This window comes from Lemur catta, chromosome 17, assembly GCF_020740605.2.
Source record: "Lemur catta isolate mLemCat1 chromosome 17, mLemCat1.pri, whole genome shotgun sequence".
In the NCBI taxonomy this organism is placed as follows: domain Eukaryota; kingdom Metazoa; phylum Chordata; class Mammalia; order Primates; family Lemuridae; genus Lemur; species Lemur catta.
This window is the reverse complement of record NC_059144.1, coordinates 4,430,938-4,446,934: the sequence shown is the minus strand read 5'-3', so window position 1 is coordinate 4,446,934 and position 15,997 is coordinate 4,430,938. Positions and strand designations below refer to the sequence as shown.

General features: G+C 52.7%; 1 protein-coding gene across 15 annotated transcripts in view; it reads left to right on the top strand.

The window, feature by feature from the left end:
• ABLIM2 (actin binding LIM protein family member 2) overlaps window positions 1–15,997 on the top strand; it is a 146,432-nt gene that overhangs the window by 106,282 nt on the left and 24,153 nt on the right. For 7 of the 15 annotated variants that reach the window (XM_045528161.1, XM_045528169.1, XM_045528166.1 and 4 more), the window contains 3 exons: window positions 6,286–6,387; window positions 6,906–6,959; window positions 15,286–15,338. In XM_045528161.1, the coding sequence (XP_045384117.1) occupies window positions 6,286–6,387; window positions 6,906–6,959; window positions 15,286–15,338 (209 nt within the window). The remainder of the gene's footprint in view (window positions 1–6,285; window positions 6,388–6,905; window positions 6,960–15,285; window positions 15,339–15,997) is intronic. The other 8 variants (XM_045528173.1, XM_045528171.1, XM_045528172.1 and 5 more) reach the window with 2 other exon arrangements.

Here is a 15,997-nt window from a genome sequence, read left to right as displayed (position 1 = left end):
TGCTGTGTGTGTCCTGTGCGTCGGGCTCTGGGTGTCAGTGTGTACATGTTCCTGGGAGGAGAACATAGGTGTGTGTACATGTTCCCGGGAGGAGAACATACATAACGTGTTACATGAAGGAACAAGAGGCGGGGTGGGCTTGGGAAGCTACGGGAGAAGGGGACCAGGCTTTGTACTAAGAGCCTTTACACAAGTCACCTCCTTTGACTTCCTGCGTCAGCCCCGAGGGCCCAGGACACAGACCCACCCACCATCGTCCACATCCCCGCATGGACACCTGCACACGAATCCCACTGGGAAACGTCAAGCTTGTGTGTCCCATATGCTGTGGACTGAACTGTGTCCCCAAATTCTGTGTTGAAGCCCTAAGTCCAACGTGACTGTGTCTGGAGACAGGGCCTGTAAGGAGGCAATCAGGGTCAGTGAGGTCATGAGGGTGGGGCCCTGGTATGATAGGGCGGGTGTCCTTGTGAGAAGAGGAAGGGACCCCAGAGCGCTCTCTCTGGGCACACTCAGAGGCCATATGAGGACAAAGTGACCATCTATAAGCCAGGAAGGGAGACCTTGCGAGAAACCCTGTCTGACCTTGATCTGAGACTCCAGTCCCCGAACCATCAGGGAAACATGCCTGTGTGTAAGTCCCCAGTCTGTGGTGTGCACTCACACAGCCCTCGCTGACGGCTGCACCACAGCCAGCCACTCCGAGGGTCCGAGGAACCAGCAGTGAGTGCACACGCGTCCCCCAAGCCACATGCTGGGCCCCCTGTGTAGCGCAGCTGCCCAGTGGGAACGGCCCTGCCAGAGCCTCCCACCGCAGGGAGCAGGAAGGCCAGGCAAATACCGTTGGCTTCCCTGACCACTCGAAAATCACCAAACTGTTCTCGAGGACTTGTGCATCTCTCTGTGCACATCATCGTCACCTGCTTTGAGCAGGCCCTGTGGTCTGTTGAGAAGAGAGGCCCTCATCCTAGGTGTGCCTTCGTCACTGCTGAGTGGGCTGTCCCTACAGCTCACAGCCTTGCTGGGACATCCTGACTCACTTGAGAAGAACAAAGGCTGAAATGGCACATCCTGAGAGCAGGCGCTCGGCCGGCAGGGGCCTTGCCACACACGTCCACCAGGTCCCCGGGAGTCGCATGGCGAGGGCACACTTTCAGAACCTGGAGCGAGTGTTACTATTTAGGCGCATCGTGGCCAGTCACCGAAGGAGATGCCGCATCTCCCTTTGCTCAAGCATCAGAAAGGCCCGGCCACATGGCCACGCAGCTCCTCCCAAGCAGTGGCCCTGCTGTGGGTGATGTTCCCATGGGGCCCCTGGGTGGGGCAGGTCAGAGCCGAGCCAGGCTCCTCTGGCCCTCCAGCTGGCCGGGGCAGCCCTGGGGCCCAGAGCAAGTGAAGACCCTGTGACTCTCTCCTCCTTCACCCCTTTCTGAGTCCCCACCCTCTAATTCCTGCCACTGCAGGGTGAGCAGAGGCCAGGGCAGTTCACCTGGGCAGCAGTCAGGGGGTACAGCACTGTCCTCAGCACATGAGAGAGGCCAGGGAGGACCCGAGTGACAGGCTGCCCAGCCCCTTCCTCCTGTCCCCTGTGAGGAGGAGAATGTAGAGAGGCCCCATGCGCCAAAATGTGGCTCCAAAGCTGTCACCAGAGCCCATCCAAGGGCATCTGACAGGGCCAAGAGGCACCGTCCCTGTGTGATCTTCTCTGGGTGGGGATGGGGCGCCAGGCCCATGTTGGCTTTGCCACCTTTGATGCCTGTCTCTGTCCTGGTTCCTGCCTGGCTGCTTCAGCTGCTGGTGCCTTTTATTCAGAAGTCAGATGGAGCCCTCTGCCTTCCTCTCTGGTGTCAGATGCAGAGTTGCTCAGCACCCACGCCTCTGCCCCTGCCCAACTTCCACGACTGTCCATGGCCTTGAGAGCACCTGGCCTTTTTCTAGAACTTACCCCTAAAGAGACTGAGGCTTAGAGAAAAGTCACTGGTCCAAATCCCAAAGCTCCTTTGGGCAGAGCCCAGAGCGAGGCTCCTACCCTGGGGCCCTTGTTCATAAGTCATGTCCACCCTCGGGTCCTGGGTCCACCTCCGAGGCACACCAAAGGGAGCCAGTCCTCTCCTGCAGCCCATGGGCTCTGGTGCATCCGGCCTATGGACATGCTGGTGGCCAGCTGTGCCCAGGGCTGCCTGCCCTCCTCTCAGCTGGACGTGGAACCTGGCGCCCACCCACTCTCTGGGAAAGCCTTTCCTGTTCACTCCCCATGGCTCCTTTGGCTCCTTTGGCTACAGTCAGTGGACATGTCCCTGTGGACAGTGCTGTAGGGGGAGGGCTCCCCAAGGAGAGGCGTGCCCACCCTGACCTGGCCAGACGCTGACAGGGGCCCTCACTTCCCTCCTTTCTGCCCACCCCCCCATCCACCCAGACACACCTTCCCACCAAGACCCACCTTCCAGAGAGGAGCTGGCCACAGCCATTTGTACTTTAGTATGAATTTCAGCCCTGGGGCTCTCCTGGGATGGTGCACGATTTAAGCCTGGCCTCTTACCTGTCGAGGAGCAGGCTGCAGGGACAGGCAAGTGTGGGGTGCCCTGGGGAGCCACTGCTGCTCACCAGTGAGGCTTCTCTGAGCCACGTAGCATGAGAAGGAAGGAGGAAGAGGGCTTCAGTGTGAGCCCCAAAGGCTACCTCTCTACCCACCCAGTGTGCCTGTAGGCACATCTTCACCTTGCCATGTCTACTCTCTTGGCTTCAAAGTGGGCCCTCATGCCTGGGCCATCCTACGGCAGGTCGTGGACGATGACTCAGGTGGGATGTAGCGGTGTGTTGCACAAGTGAACACCTGTATGTGTCTTGGTTAGCATCTTTCGAGGCACTGCACACGGCTGCAGGCTGGTCTTGCTTTGGTGTCACTTTGAGAAGGTTCTAAAAGAGCCACCTGAGAGAGCTCCTGGGGGCCAGAGCTGGAACAATTTGAACAACAAAATGACTAACATAGTATTGGGTCGTAATCCAAAGTGTAGCATAAATATCAGTCCACGCTGATGAAAAAAAACAGTTGAATAAGTAAATAAATGGGGGAGAAGAGACAAATCTCCCACACAGAATCCAAATCATTCATGCGGCTGCTCCATCCTCAAGGGGCTAGGGCATGAGTCCCAGCCACACATGTGGTTAAGCGTGGGCTGCACCTGGCGGCTGCCTTCCAGAGAGCACCGTACGGGAAGGGGAGAAGACCAGCTGCACAGTGGAAAATCCCGACGGACACTGCCTGGCTGCCAGGGCACCGTTGCAGCGCTACGTCCTGCTGCCAGCAGGTGCCTGTGGCACGACGTGATGAGGATGGCCCTTCTGCTCTGGCCTTCCTCCCCAGACCCATGCCCCATGCCGCCTTGAGAAAAACCTCAAATCCCAGTTCAGGGACATTGTACAAAATACTTGACCAGTACCTCTCAAAACTGTCAAAGTCATCAAAAACAAGGAAGGTCTGTGAAACTGTCATAGCCAAGAGAAGTCTAAGGAGACGTGACGACGCAATGACTCAATGTGACCTGTTCTGAGTGGGATCCTGGAACAGAAAGAGGACATTCTGTTCATCGGTAAAAACTGATGAAACCCTAATCGAGGCTGGCATGTAGATGGCACCATTGTGCCAGCATGCGCTGGGATGTGCAATGGGAGACTGGCTGGGGCGTGTGCAGACACTCTGTGCATTGCCTATACTGTTCTAAACAAAGCATTTATTTAAATAAAAGAAAGAGGAAGAGGAGGAGAATTTGGCTTTTCAAAACGCCTAGGACTGCCATGTCGATCATGGGCACTCGCTGGGATTAAGGAGCTGGAATCCACTCCCCAACAAGTGTCAGGAGCTGCCTGGGACGTGAGCACCCTCAAGAGTAGCGTGAGCCCCCCCCCCCCCCACCGAAGGGGCCTCTGTGCCTTTCCAGTGTTACCCCACAGCCAGGCTCTCCTGTAGTCTTCTCTCTCATGGAGATATCAGTGGCCTGGAGTTTTCACCACCGAGGCCCAAGGAGGAAGCTGGCCTGTGAGCAGTGACCGGGCTAGTCTCATGGGGCATTGGCCCCACACCCAGAAGCCCTGTGCTCTCCACAGAGGGCGGGCAAGTTGGTGCCCACCCCATTGGGCTGTCATGGCCAATGCCACGAGACAACTCGGGCAAAGCCATTCAAGTAGCACTGCCGGGTCACAGCTAGTGATGTGTTTTGTTCCGATGAAGCCACATGGGGAGCCGACGGCATGTGCAGAGAAAGGAGGGGTCTGTGGTGGGCTGTGTCCTTCCCGAAGGCTGCATGGAAGAGGCGGAGCCTGAGCCTGGACCCAGGAAGGGTCTGGACAGTGGGAAGCCTCAGTCAGGGCGTTCCAGGAGTGGCTGTGGAGCAGGGGTCGCGGCAGTAGTGTGTCAGGCAGGGGCTGAGGTGGCAGAACTCGGGGGCAGGGTTAGAGGGCCCCAGCGGCAGGAATGAGGCAGGCCACCACGGCTGTGTCCTGGCTGCCCCTTGGTCTTGCCTCTCCGAGCATCTGCTGGAAATTGTGGACCCTCCACAGATAAACATGCACAGGTGTGCACAGAATTGGAATTTCAGGGGACGCCGCACTGTGGGCTGGGAACTGGGGAGGCACAGTAATGCAAACACATCAGAATCCTTGGCCAACTGAGTGTGAGCCGAGGCAAAGGGGCCAGGATTCCAGACAGAAACTCTACATTCGAAGCTTCCCAGGTTCCTCGTTCCTCAAATGAGAGCAGGTCAGCTTAGTGTGACGGTGCTGTAGGTGATCCCGGAGTTCGTTTGGATGCATTTGTTAAGGCTCCTCTTCTGTCCCCTCTTCCTGCCCCTGCCGATGGATCTTGTCACAGCTGTAGGCAGTAGAAGGGATCCATGGGCTCCTGTCCTTGCACGTGAGCCTAGTCTGCCTGGTGCAAGGCACCACTGTCACCGGGAGATGCAGGAGCCAAAGGAGTCAAGTGAAGCTCTGGGAGGCTCTGTGCTGTTCTGGAGGGAGGTAGCTAAGGGAGAAGCAGTTATCTGAAGTTCCTGCGGCATTGACAGTTGAAATTAGCACCCACGCCAAGGCATGAGAAAACAGCCAAAGTTGGAGTCAGTGGTCCCCTTTGTGGCCTCAGCCCTGTGCAGGCCACCGGTTGGGGTCTGCTCAAGCTGAACCCACCCTGCCCTGGGTACCCTCCTGCTGCACCCAGCCCACCCACCCAGGCAGGAGCCCCTCTGGGTTGGCATCTGTCAAGCCCCCCTCCCTCGTTTGTCTACCAGGCAGTCCCTGGCCGGTCCTCTCCCTGGCCTGGCTGTGGAAGCTCTTATTCTTAACGATGTCACTTTTGGGTCCTGCTGTTTTGAAAGGCTGCAGCTCTAAGGCAATGTTCTCAAGTTGAGAACACCCTTCCCCTTGCCACCCTGTCACCTGGAGCCACAAAGGGTCCCCAAGGCCAGGAGAGAGGGATGGTGCCTTAGAGTGTCTTGCCAAAATGAGCGTGAACCTCATCATTGTGTTCCACACCCATGTGTCTGTCTATTGTGTCATTCCTTAAACAGATGGGGGGAATTCACCCAGGTAACTTGGCTCTTTAGATTTGTGGCTTGATAATCCAACCTTGTTTGGAAAAACAGCAGTTACAATTGAGGTAAGAAATTGGAGCCAAGGTCAGAGGCTCAGAGGACACTTTCCATTTAATTTGCCACAAAATAGTTTTGTTTAGGAACTTGGCAACTGATGGATGCTGTTCTTTTCTTTTTCTCCTGTAGCTGGTAAAATTTTGATCAATGGCTTTTAAAGATGATTTTGATTTATTTTAGCATTTTAATTTATTCTGAATAACTAATTTGTAGATTCTCAAGGAAAACAGCATCATTTTATATGTAATTAGGAAGGGTGGCCTGAGTTTTGGTGATTTGCAATTTGCTGGATTCAAGCACCTGCCAGAGCAGGAAGCAGCCAGGTCAGGGTATGCACCCCAAGGCCCCAGCTCTGCCTGATGGCCCAGCCCCACCACCGTGAACCAAGAACAGCAGCTCTTGGCCCTGGGTGTTCTTGCTCCTCTGCCTGGGACATTCACTGGAGCTCAACTCAAGGTTGGATTAACAAGCTGTTGGGCCCAGTCTGGAAACGTCGGTGGGCCACGCTCCCTCCCCTGGCAGAGGGCGTGGGCCGCTGCACCGGGCAGGAGAGATGGGCTCGTGCCAGTGGGCTGTCATGCTTGAAATACTCTATTCTGCTTTTCCGTTTCCCCCTGGTCTGCTGTCTTTGCTCTTCCATCTGGAGGCAGTGAAAGTGGCCGGAGCACCCCCAGCCTCTCCGTGCTGTCAGATAGCAAGCCTCCTTCCTCCACCTACCAGCAGGCGCCTCGCCACTTCCACGTCCCAGGTAGGCCCCAACATGCCCACTGGCCCGTCACACGGTGGTCTGGTTGTACCGGAGGTGTCAGAGGCCTGGCCTGGACTCTGCAGGTGCCATATGATTCGTCAAGGCTCTCCACTGCTGTCCCAAACCCTGAGAGTCTTTAAAAGTCACCAGATGGGTTTGCACATCCCCAAACTGATGTGCGATTGAGTTTCTCCCAAAGCCCCACAAGTGCCAGGCTTGTCCTCCTGGGAATCGGGTGGAGGAAAGGGACCGTCTGGGCAGCTGTAGCTCCCAGGGGCCCAGGGGCCCGCGTGCCGCAGCCTGGCTGCCTCTCTCCCATCCCCTTCAGGTGGGGGTGGCGTCTGGAGTGGGGAGGCTTGGTCTGGGGCCTGGGTGTCCGTCGCTTGCTGGGTAGCACATTCTTGCTGGTGATTCTAAATCTGGGTGAGTGCTTGTTGCTGACAAAGCAGAAGAATGAAAACTGCCACAGTCTGCTTGCTTACCCTCCTGTTCTCTGCTTTTTCTTTCTTCTTTCCCAGACACTGGCGTAAAAGATAACATCTATAGGAAACCCCCCATCTACAAACAGCATGGTACAGTCGGACCCTCCGGCCGCTTGGTTTGCCTGCATGCCTGTGTGAACGCATCCTTGGCTGTGTTAACTGAGTTTAACTGGGGAAGGCACCACCCAGGCCCGCGGCCGTCTGAACAGTAATTGCACATTCGCTGGTACCCTCCTGAGAAGGCTCTATTCATAAATTGCAATGAAGGGAGCATCCGAGTGAGGACACTTCTGTGTGTGACAAACCCGAGGCTATTCCACTGGCTGTCAGACGGCCGGGGTGAGCCTGGCTGTGGTGCCTTCAGGGGTGCTGCTTTGGGGGAGGCAGAGTGATTTTAGCCAAGAAAGTAAGAGGTGGGCACTTCTCAGACCATGACCTGATCCAGGCCTGATCTTTGGAAAACAACAAACTAGAGTCAGTCGTTCATCCCTCAGGGAGAATTTATAATAGGTCCTGTGTTTGGGGAAATGTCAATGATAGAATGAACGACCTTGAGTTCGTTGAAGACATTTGTCAAATAAGCCTCACTGTTTTGCAGTGAGGGCATCTCTCAGCCCGCTGACCCCCCACCTCTGCTCCACATGACCCTACCTAGGACAGGTATGCAGGGAGCAGATTGCTCAGGCCATGGAGCAGGAATACAAGGCTCAGAGCCTCCCTCTTTGTCTCCTCATGAGATTTCTGGGTGGTTGAGGGCACGCTGCTTCCCTATCCTGAGCCTCTGTTTCCTCGTCTGCAAAACAGGACCCTCTGCTCTGCCCTTTCCACAGGCTGGTTGCCAGGGCTTTGTGGAATAAGGAATGTGAAAATACGTCCTAGACTGTAAAGTGCTGTGCACATGGTAGGGACTGTTACCAAGTTGCTAGAGATGGGAGGAGGGATTTCCATATGGAATGTTCTTGTCCAGATGCACCCAGTGAAAACAGTCATGCCCTGCACTGACAATTGGAGGATACTTTTAGGTGAAATCTTACAAAAACTGGGATTTCTGTGGCTTGCTGACAGCTCAGTGGTCTAGTTATGCAAATGACTTTTTAAAAATGTTTTCCATAATGGCAGTAGGCCCTGTACTTTGTACATGTTTTTCTCTTCCCGGGAAGGAAAAAACTGAATTAAATCTCGTGGGTTCCCAGAAGATGATGGCTTTTACCATTGCCTTTCAACAAGAATCTCCAGGAGGGACCAGAGCGGGACAGGCCAGTCAGACTCTAGGGCCCTGGAGATTACCCACACCAGCTCCCTTGGGTGACAAGTGAGGAAACTGAGGCCAGGCCAAAGGCAGGAGCAGTCACAGTGAATGGCTGTCTGTCCATCATGATTCCCGGGCTGCACAGCACAGAAGGCAGTGTATTCTGTGCTTGTGGGAGACAAGATTAGGATTGACTCCTTGGCCTTTTATTAACAACCACTCTGTCTCAGACCCACACAGGCAGTGCGGGAGGGGGTGGCCCCTCAGGAAGGGGGAATAGATGGTAAACCAGGTTACAAAATCGCTCGTGAGTGTCTGACAGAGCCAGATCTAAGAGAAAGAGCTTCAGCATCAAGTGCTTTAACTGGATCATCTGGCAGAGACTTTACTATTACCAGTGATGATCTTTGTGTTTTTTTAAAATCTGGATATAAATGACTTTCCTACCTAAAGGCAAATTGATTCCTATTTTACCAAACCCTGAGCAATTACCAAAACCCTTTTGTCATTCCTGAATTTTGTTATATTGAATCTTTTATGAGATAGATTTTGTGGAGCACCTATTCCCTGCCAAGCATTTGGCCACATTTCTGGGGACAAACATGAGTAAAATCTGTCCCCGACTTGGAAGCAAATGGGCCATGTGAACTGTGTGTCATTGTATGTAAATTGAGGCATGGGCATGGAATGTGCTCGCTCCTTAACCCGCTTTCCTTAGGCAGCACTCAGAACGCAGTGGGTGTGTTAGGGTGTGTTTGGTTCACAATATGCACATCCAAGCAGATTATATCCTGTGAAAAGTGTGTGCGTGTGTGCACAGGTGTGTACATGAGTGTGCATGCTTGTGTAGGTGTGTTTAAGGCTCACATGTGGTCCCCTGGCCCCATCTAGGCAAGCTGACCATCCAGTCATCTCCGATGGGAGAGAGGGACACAGCTCTGGCCCGAGCAGCCCTTATTTTAATTTCCCAACTTTCCTGAAACAAATTCTAGGTAATGATGTTGAATTACTGGACTGTTTAATTAGTTCAAGATAATATATTCAACAAGTTAAAAAGAAACCTTTTAATTAACATATTTACATTTTCCCTCTATATTTTAAACTTATTGAAAGTTTTTAAAATTAGCATTGCTCTTTTCTGATGCTGAGGCCCATTCCGGCTTCTGAGAACAGGGCCTCCAGCCATGAGGGTGGCCAGGCCTGCAGGGCCAGGGGGTGACCCTTGGTGCAGAGGATAGGACTGTTGGTGTTGGTGTGGCCACCACATACAGGACGTAGAGAACAGCTTATCTCACCTTGACACCTCTGGTGTTAATCGCAGATGAGGAAGATGTGGCCAAGGTGGGACGTGACCGGTCAGTGGCCAAGCTGGCATTCACACCAGTTCTGCCTGGTGGTCCCTGACCCCTGACCCCTGACCCCTGACCCTGCTGCTGTCATGTTACAGCATGTAGAGCCTGGCAGTGTTTTCTTGTACTACATTAGTTCCACTCTACTTGGTTATTATTTATTGGCTTTTTAAAAAGAGAAAGAAAACAAAAGAAATGAACAGGAAATGAAAAGAAAGGAGGAAAACAAGAAAAGTCAAGGCCAGAGCAGTTCTCTGGATAGTCAACAACAGACACAGCAGGACAGGTGACAGGGACAAAATTCAGGAAAGTCAACAGTTCAGAGGCAGGTGCGTTCACATCTTGTGTTTTCATGTACCATCTAGAGTCACTGGCAGTATTAAACCAGGCTACATTTAGGAGTGTCAACCTAAAAACATCAGAAAAAAGTATCCCCAAATATATTGAATGTATTCAAGAATTAGAAAAGAGGATTATAACCCGAGGTACATGGCTATGACAAGCTGCAGGTGTGCCCAGAGCGAGGGGAGTGAAGGGAAGCTTTCATTGGCACAAGGACAAGTTCACATGAGCCGCCTAGAAACAGAGTTCACTGGTTCCAGAGGCACAAAGCCGGAGTTGGTGTCAGTTCACTGGTGGAGACACTGTCACTGGGCAGTGTCCTTTCAAGAGCATCTCATCCCATTTGCGGAGGTGCTAACAAAGGAACTTCTTCTGGGGTTATTTTAGAAAGCCCTTGAGACAGTCTTTATCTCAGACAGGCAGCTGGCTCTCGTTTGTTTGGGTCTGACAAGAGTCAGTTGCATCCTGGGGCCTGCAGCTTTCACAGGAGGCAGACAGTGCAGACCCCAGGCCCCCCACTCCAGCTGCATCCCCGGAGCTTCCCTTCTCAGGGTCCATCTCCTGCTTGTGGGGCTTTCTGGAAATAGACCCCTCAGGGGATGGAAGTGGTGCCAATGTTTAAAATGAATTCATGAGAACAAAATAACACCTCCCTCAAAATTCCCAAGGAAGTTCAACTATACAGATGCAGGGACAGTACTAATATTTCACCAAATCTGTTGTTTCATTTCTAAGCAAATGTGAGCCGTCGGGTGGCAATATGAGGACGGAGCTTTGGCTTCTGGGAGGCTCCTGTCAACAAGACAGGAGAAGTGACACTATGGGGCACGCATTATTGCCTGTTGCTTTGGTCCCTGGTTTAAAACGGGAATCAGTCTCTTCTTGTTGTGTGTCTTTGGGATTCCCTTCTAGTGAGGTTGAGTCTTGGTTTGGGTCCTTTTCTCAAGGCCAAATGGTGGAATCTCATTTTGGCCTGGGGGCTGCCGGGATGGGAATAAGGAAAAGGCAGACAGGCTCTGTATTTAGAGGAACATCAGAGATACCTACCCTCACTGGGGAGCCTCCAGTGATGCTCCCCAAAGCTCAGGGTGAGAAGTCACCTTTCCCAAGAGTGTTCCTCCTGGCAGACACATTCTTGGCTCAGAAGGAACTGCCCATGTGATATGATAGACACACAAGACTCCCTTTTTCTTGTGTGGAGGATGCAGAGAGAGAGTCGGTCACAGAAGAGTGGAGCCAAGGGAGGGAGAGGGAGGCCCAGGTATTGCCTGGGAGCTGATACACCTGGCCCCTGCTTCCCCTTCCTCCCCGGGTGTCATTTTCAGTCCTGACACCACCTGCTGAGCAGATGCTGTTATCCCAGCTGAACAGATGAGGAAGCCAAGCGTGGAGGGATTTAAGTGGCTTTCATTAATTGATCCAAGAAATATTTTTCGGACACCCACTGTGTGCTAGGCTCTGTCCCAGTGCATGGGATACATGGGTGTCCATATATGGCCCCTGACCCCGTGGAGCTCAGATTCTGTGGGCTTGCCTACGCCAGACAGTTGGTAAGAAGCTAAGCAAGGTTTCCAGTGCTCTGGACACCACCCACACATGTACACACAGACACACACGCACGCACACGCACACACACGCACACACACAGGCACACACACACACACACACACACACATTCTCTCCATCTAATTCCAATTCAATTTGAATTGTAGAGATGGGTGTCATTCTGAAAAGAGCAAGAAAAATCATGCTGATGGGTCTACTTCTTAGAAGCCAAGTCTGGAGGAAAGAGGAGGGGACACATTCCCACAGCCTCCTGCAAAGCCCTTCAGGTTCCTGGGAGAGGAGGAGAAGGCTCCTCTTGGCCTAAGGAGTGAAGCCCATGGGCACCTTCCCTTGCTGGAGGCAGCACCTGCCTGGCCCTTCCCTGGCTGCCAGAGCCCTGGACTTGCTCAGGTCTTACAGACATTAGCAGCAGCGATTCTGCGCTGCAGGCAGAACTCCAGCAGGGACTGCAGCTGAGACCACCTGATGGTTGCAGAGCTCTGGCTGGCACCGCTAGCACAGTGGTGGAATAACCCTCTGGACACCTGCACAAGACCCTTGGTGGTTAGAGTGGCCGGAGTGTTGATGCTGGCAAAGAGGGCATCCCTTCCAAGGGAGGCCGTGTCCCTGCCATTCACCTCCTCTGTATGCCCACTGCATGCAGGTCACCACATCAGGCACCAAAGGGAGTGCAAAGGCAGTCAGAGGTAGCCTTTGCCCTTGAAGCTGCTACAGTCAGCTGTACAGTGGAGAAGCGGCTTTGTGACAAGTCACAGTAGGCACAGTCAGTGGTGATGCACCCCTAAGTCTCACAATGCACAGATCTGACAGGAAGAACAGCATGATTACAGTTCAGCCTTCAGGGTCAGACAGGTTCAAATTACACGTGTGACCTTAGCCTCCGCACCTCATGTTCATAACATCTATTATTGTCTATTACCACACTTAACAAATGTTTATCCAGACCACATACAGGGCCTGCCCAATGAGTAGGTATTCAGTAGGAGTTTATCACATGTATATTCTTGAGGGAGTGCCTCTGTGTGGACTTTGCTCACCCCATCAGAGCACTTGTTACATAGAGAAACCTAATACACCTGCTGCCTCCACCTCCCTGGCCAGTGAGCTTCTGAAAGACAAGGGTCGTGTTTGAGTTTTTCTGCATCCCCCATACTTAAGACAGTGCAGGTGCACATGAGGCATTCAGCACAGGGAGTGGCACACAGTGGCAAACAGCAGCTGGAGGGAAGGATAGATGGAGAAAGGGCTGCATGGATGAGTGCACTGGAGTGGGCAAGAGGGCTGAATGGCTGAGTGGGTGAGCGAGTAAGTGGATGGCTGGAATCCAGATGAGATGGTGGTAGCTACGCAGTAGAGGGTGGATGGATCTGTGGGTGGGTGGAGGGTAGGTGGATGGATGGATGGATAGATGGATGTGTGGATGGATAGTTAAAGGAGTGGGTGGGTGGATGGGTAAGTAAAAGGTGGATGGGTAAGTGTATGGAAATGGATGAACGGGTAGCTGAAAGGATGCGTGCATGGGTGCTCAGATACAAATGAGTTATAAGGTGGGGTGTGGGAAGAGGACTGGCAGGCTGGTTCTGTATCCAGAAAGAAAATCGTGCTTTCATTGGGATGCCGCCCACCCAGATTCCCCCAGGGATCCAGGAAGTAGTTAGTCAGCGTTTCTGGAGGGTTCCTCCTGGCAGATGCATACTAGGGCTCAAAAGGAACTGCCTGTGTGATAGGAGAGACACATTAAACTCTCCTCTGATTGGCCCAAATTGATGTATCTGTTCCTGACACCCTAAAATAGCACACTCAAAATTAGCCAGAGAGTTAGCCTCATGTTCATTCCTGATTTTTCAAATCTGCAAGCTGAGTTATCCCTTATGTTCCAGCGTTCATATAAGTTATCTCCTGTGATCCTTGCAACTTGAAGGGGTAGGCAACACGTGCCCATTTTACAGATCAGGAAACTGAGGCTCAGAGCTATTAAGGAGCAAGCCACCAATAAATAATACAAAGTGCCAGTGTCCTGTATTTTCCTACCCAAGCTCCTAGTTCTCAAGAGAATTTGTTGTATGTTTTTCGGACTAGTAAACTTTGGTTCTAAAAAGCGCTCTGTTTGAGTCTGGTTAAATAGTGCCCACCTAGTGGAGCTGGCAGTGTTTGCAGAGCAAACTTTCTTGATCTTAGCAGAATACTCTCTCATCAGAGGGCAGGGCTGTTTTGAGCCCTGATTGCTGTAACAGCCAGAATGTGTCTGCCCAGCCTGTCCTCCACAGCTGGCCCTGAACTCCAGGGACTGGGATTTCATGTCCCAGAGAGCTCTTTGGTGGGAGCCACTTAACTGTTTTTGCACTTGCAGATTATTCCAAGTGTGGTGACCCTCCTCCGGCCTCCTGGCTTTTCAGGAGTGTGGTTGACTTATTTTTGCCAGCAGACTCGGCTTTGGGGCCTTCTCTGGTGTGGAGGGTGGCTGTGCTCTTGGAGCTCCAAGTAGCCCCTGGGGCTTGCTGGGTGGCCGCCAAGAGTCACGGCTGTTGTCTGGGCAATAGGAGAGCCCACAGCGATGGGCATGCGTCCGCCTGCAGCTCCCTGCCCCGGTCTCTCCATCACATGTTCCTCGAGCAGGCTCAGCGCTAATTTGCCTCTGAGTGGAGAGAGCAGGGTTTTTATGTTCACACTGAAAATCGCTGTGTCTCCTGGAAGAGGGAGAAACAGGTAGCCGTTGAGAGTGACGAGATATCAATGTGTTCGGAACAGAACTGCTCAGTCTTCCATTTTGGCCTTATCTTGTCAAGGTCCTGTAGCCCAATCCCATATTTCCAAGCTCTCTGGCCTGGTATCAGTCTTATCCTTGGTGGTGCAGGAGGCAGGGTGCTCCAAAAGACTGCCAGGCCCAAGCCCGCCGCAGGCTGCAGGTAAGAAGCCCACCCTTGGCGTATCCTTACGGAGGCCTTGTCTTCATGGCAGGCTGGGGAAGGAGATGGGTTTTCATTTAATTGTTCCATGCATGGGGTCAGTGTTTCAGTGCGGGACACACAAAGTGGGTCTTTATGTACTAGATTAGATGCCGAGAAGTGTGATATATTTGCTTGTTTGTGGTTAGAAATAACGCCAGCCTGGCTGGGTGCCAAGCCCCAAGAAGGGAAATGAAGAATACAGACACCTCATTGCTCAGCTCCAGATCTTGCTCTTGGTAAAGGAACTGTTGCAGAATGAACTTTTGCTGCTCTATTGCATTGCGTTCATTTCTGGCTGTATTTTATATCTTTACTGTTCCCTGTGGACTTTTTCCAGGGGCAGAGCTCCCTCACCACCTTGCGTTTTGTGAGCAGCAAGTATTGAGATGAGGCAGACAGGATGGACGTTGGACTCGCACACCTGGGTCACGTCAGCCTCTGCCACCCTCTAGCCCATGGCCTTGGGTGAGGCACGCCATGTCCCTGAGCCTCAGTCTCCGGATCTGTGAAGTGGGGGGAAGCCCCTTCCTGCAGCGTTGGGAGGGGATAGGCAGTTATGTTCACAGAGCACTGGCCCACGCCCAACACGTGGGGTCTCCGTGGCTGAGGCCTTCTGCTGCTTCAAAGTTCAACTTGGAAGGTTTTTAGAATCTGTTCTTCAGAAGGCCAAGTGGCTGTATCGAAAAATGTGACTCTACTTTTCTGTGTGGCTGGAATTGAAATTAGGCATCGCTTCACACACCTGCTGTTGATTCTAAGAGCTGTTCACACTCGAGCACACACCCACTCCCCCGGGAGCCTTCTCCAGCCAGCCTGTTCCTGGGCCCTTGAAAGGAACTTGCACTGTTGACCTTTTCTGTGACTGTTTTCATTTCCGATCATAACTGTAAAGTGGGAAACCGGGACTCGGAAACCCAAAATAAATGGTGTGTTGCCTTTACAAATTGATTTTTCCCTTCCAGCCGCGAGGCGATCGGATGGGGAGGATGGAAGTTTCGACCAGGATAACAGGAAGGTAATGCCTGGAGCGGATGTCATTTAGAACAGCCTTGTTCAGAAAGAAATGTGGTTTTGTGAGGGCTCCTCCAGTCGAAACTTCAGGATTCTTCTCTTATATTCTGCTCCTTGGAGGCTAGTTTCGTCCTGACACTTAGGGTGTGCCCTTCTACCAAAGCCCTGGTCATAGCCCATGTGGCCTGGTTATGGTTCTCTAACTGAGGACATGTGTATGATGAGCGGGAAATAAATCAAAGTGCATCCTCAGGGAATTTGGGACGATTGTTCTAGAACAGATTCGACAAAGAGTATTTCCAGCTTTGGGGGCCACACCCTGTCCGATGCGGCTGCTGAGCTCTGTGAAAGCCGCTGGAGATGACGTGTGGGTGCATGGGTGTGGCCGTGTCCCGGTCCTGCGGTCATGGCAGAAGCAGGCTGTGGGCAGGATAGGCTGAGTTCACCCTCCCTAGCTCCCTGCACTTGTCATTAGGGAAGGCGGGTTTGTGTGTGGAGAGCACCTGAGGCTGGATTAGGCAGCCTCACCTGGTCTCCAGGTGTGAAGCCATGTGAACCCCTAACCTCCACAAGCCTCAGGTGCCTCGCCTATAAAATGGGGCAACACTGTTTCCCCCAAAGGCTTCGTGTGCCTCTGGAGCATCTGGATAGGTCACATTAAAT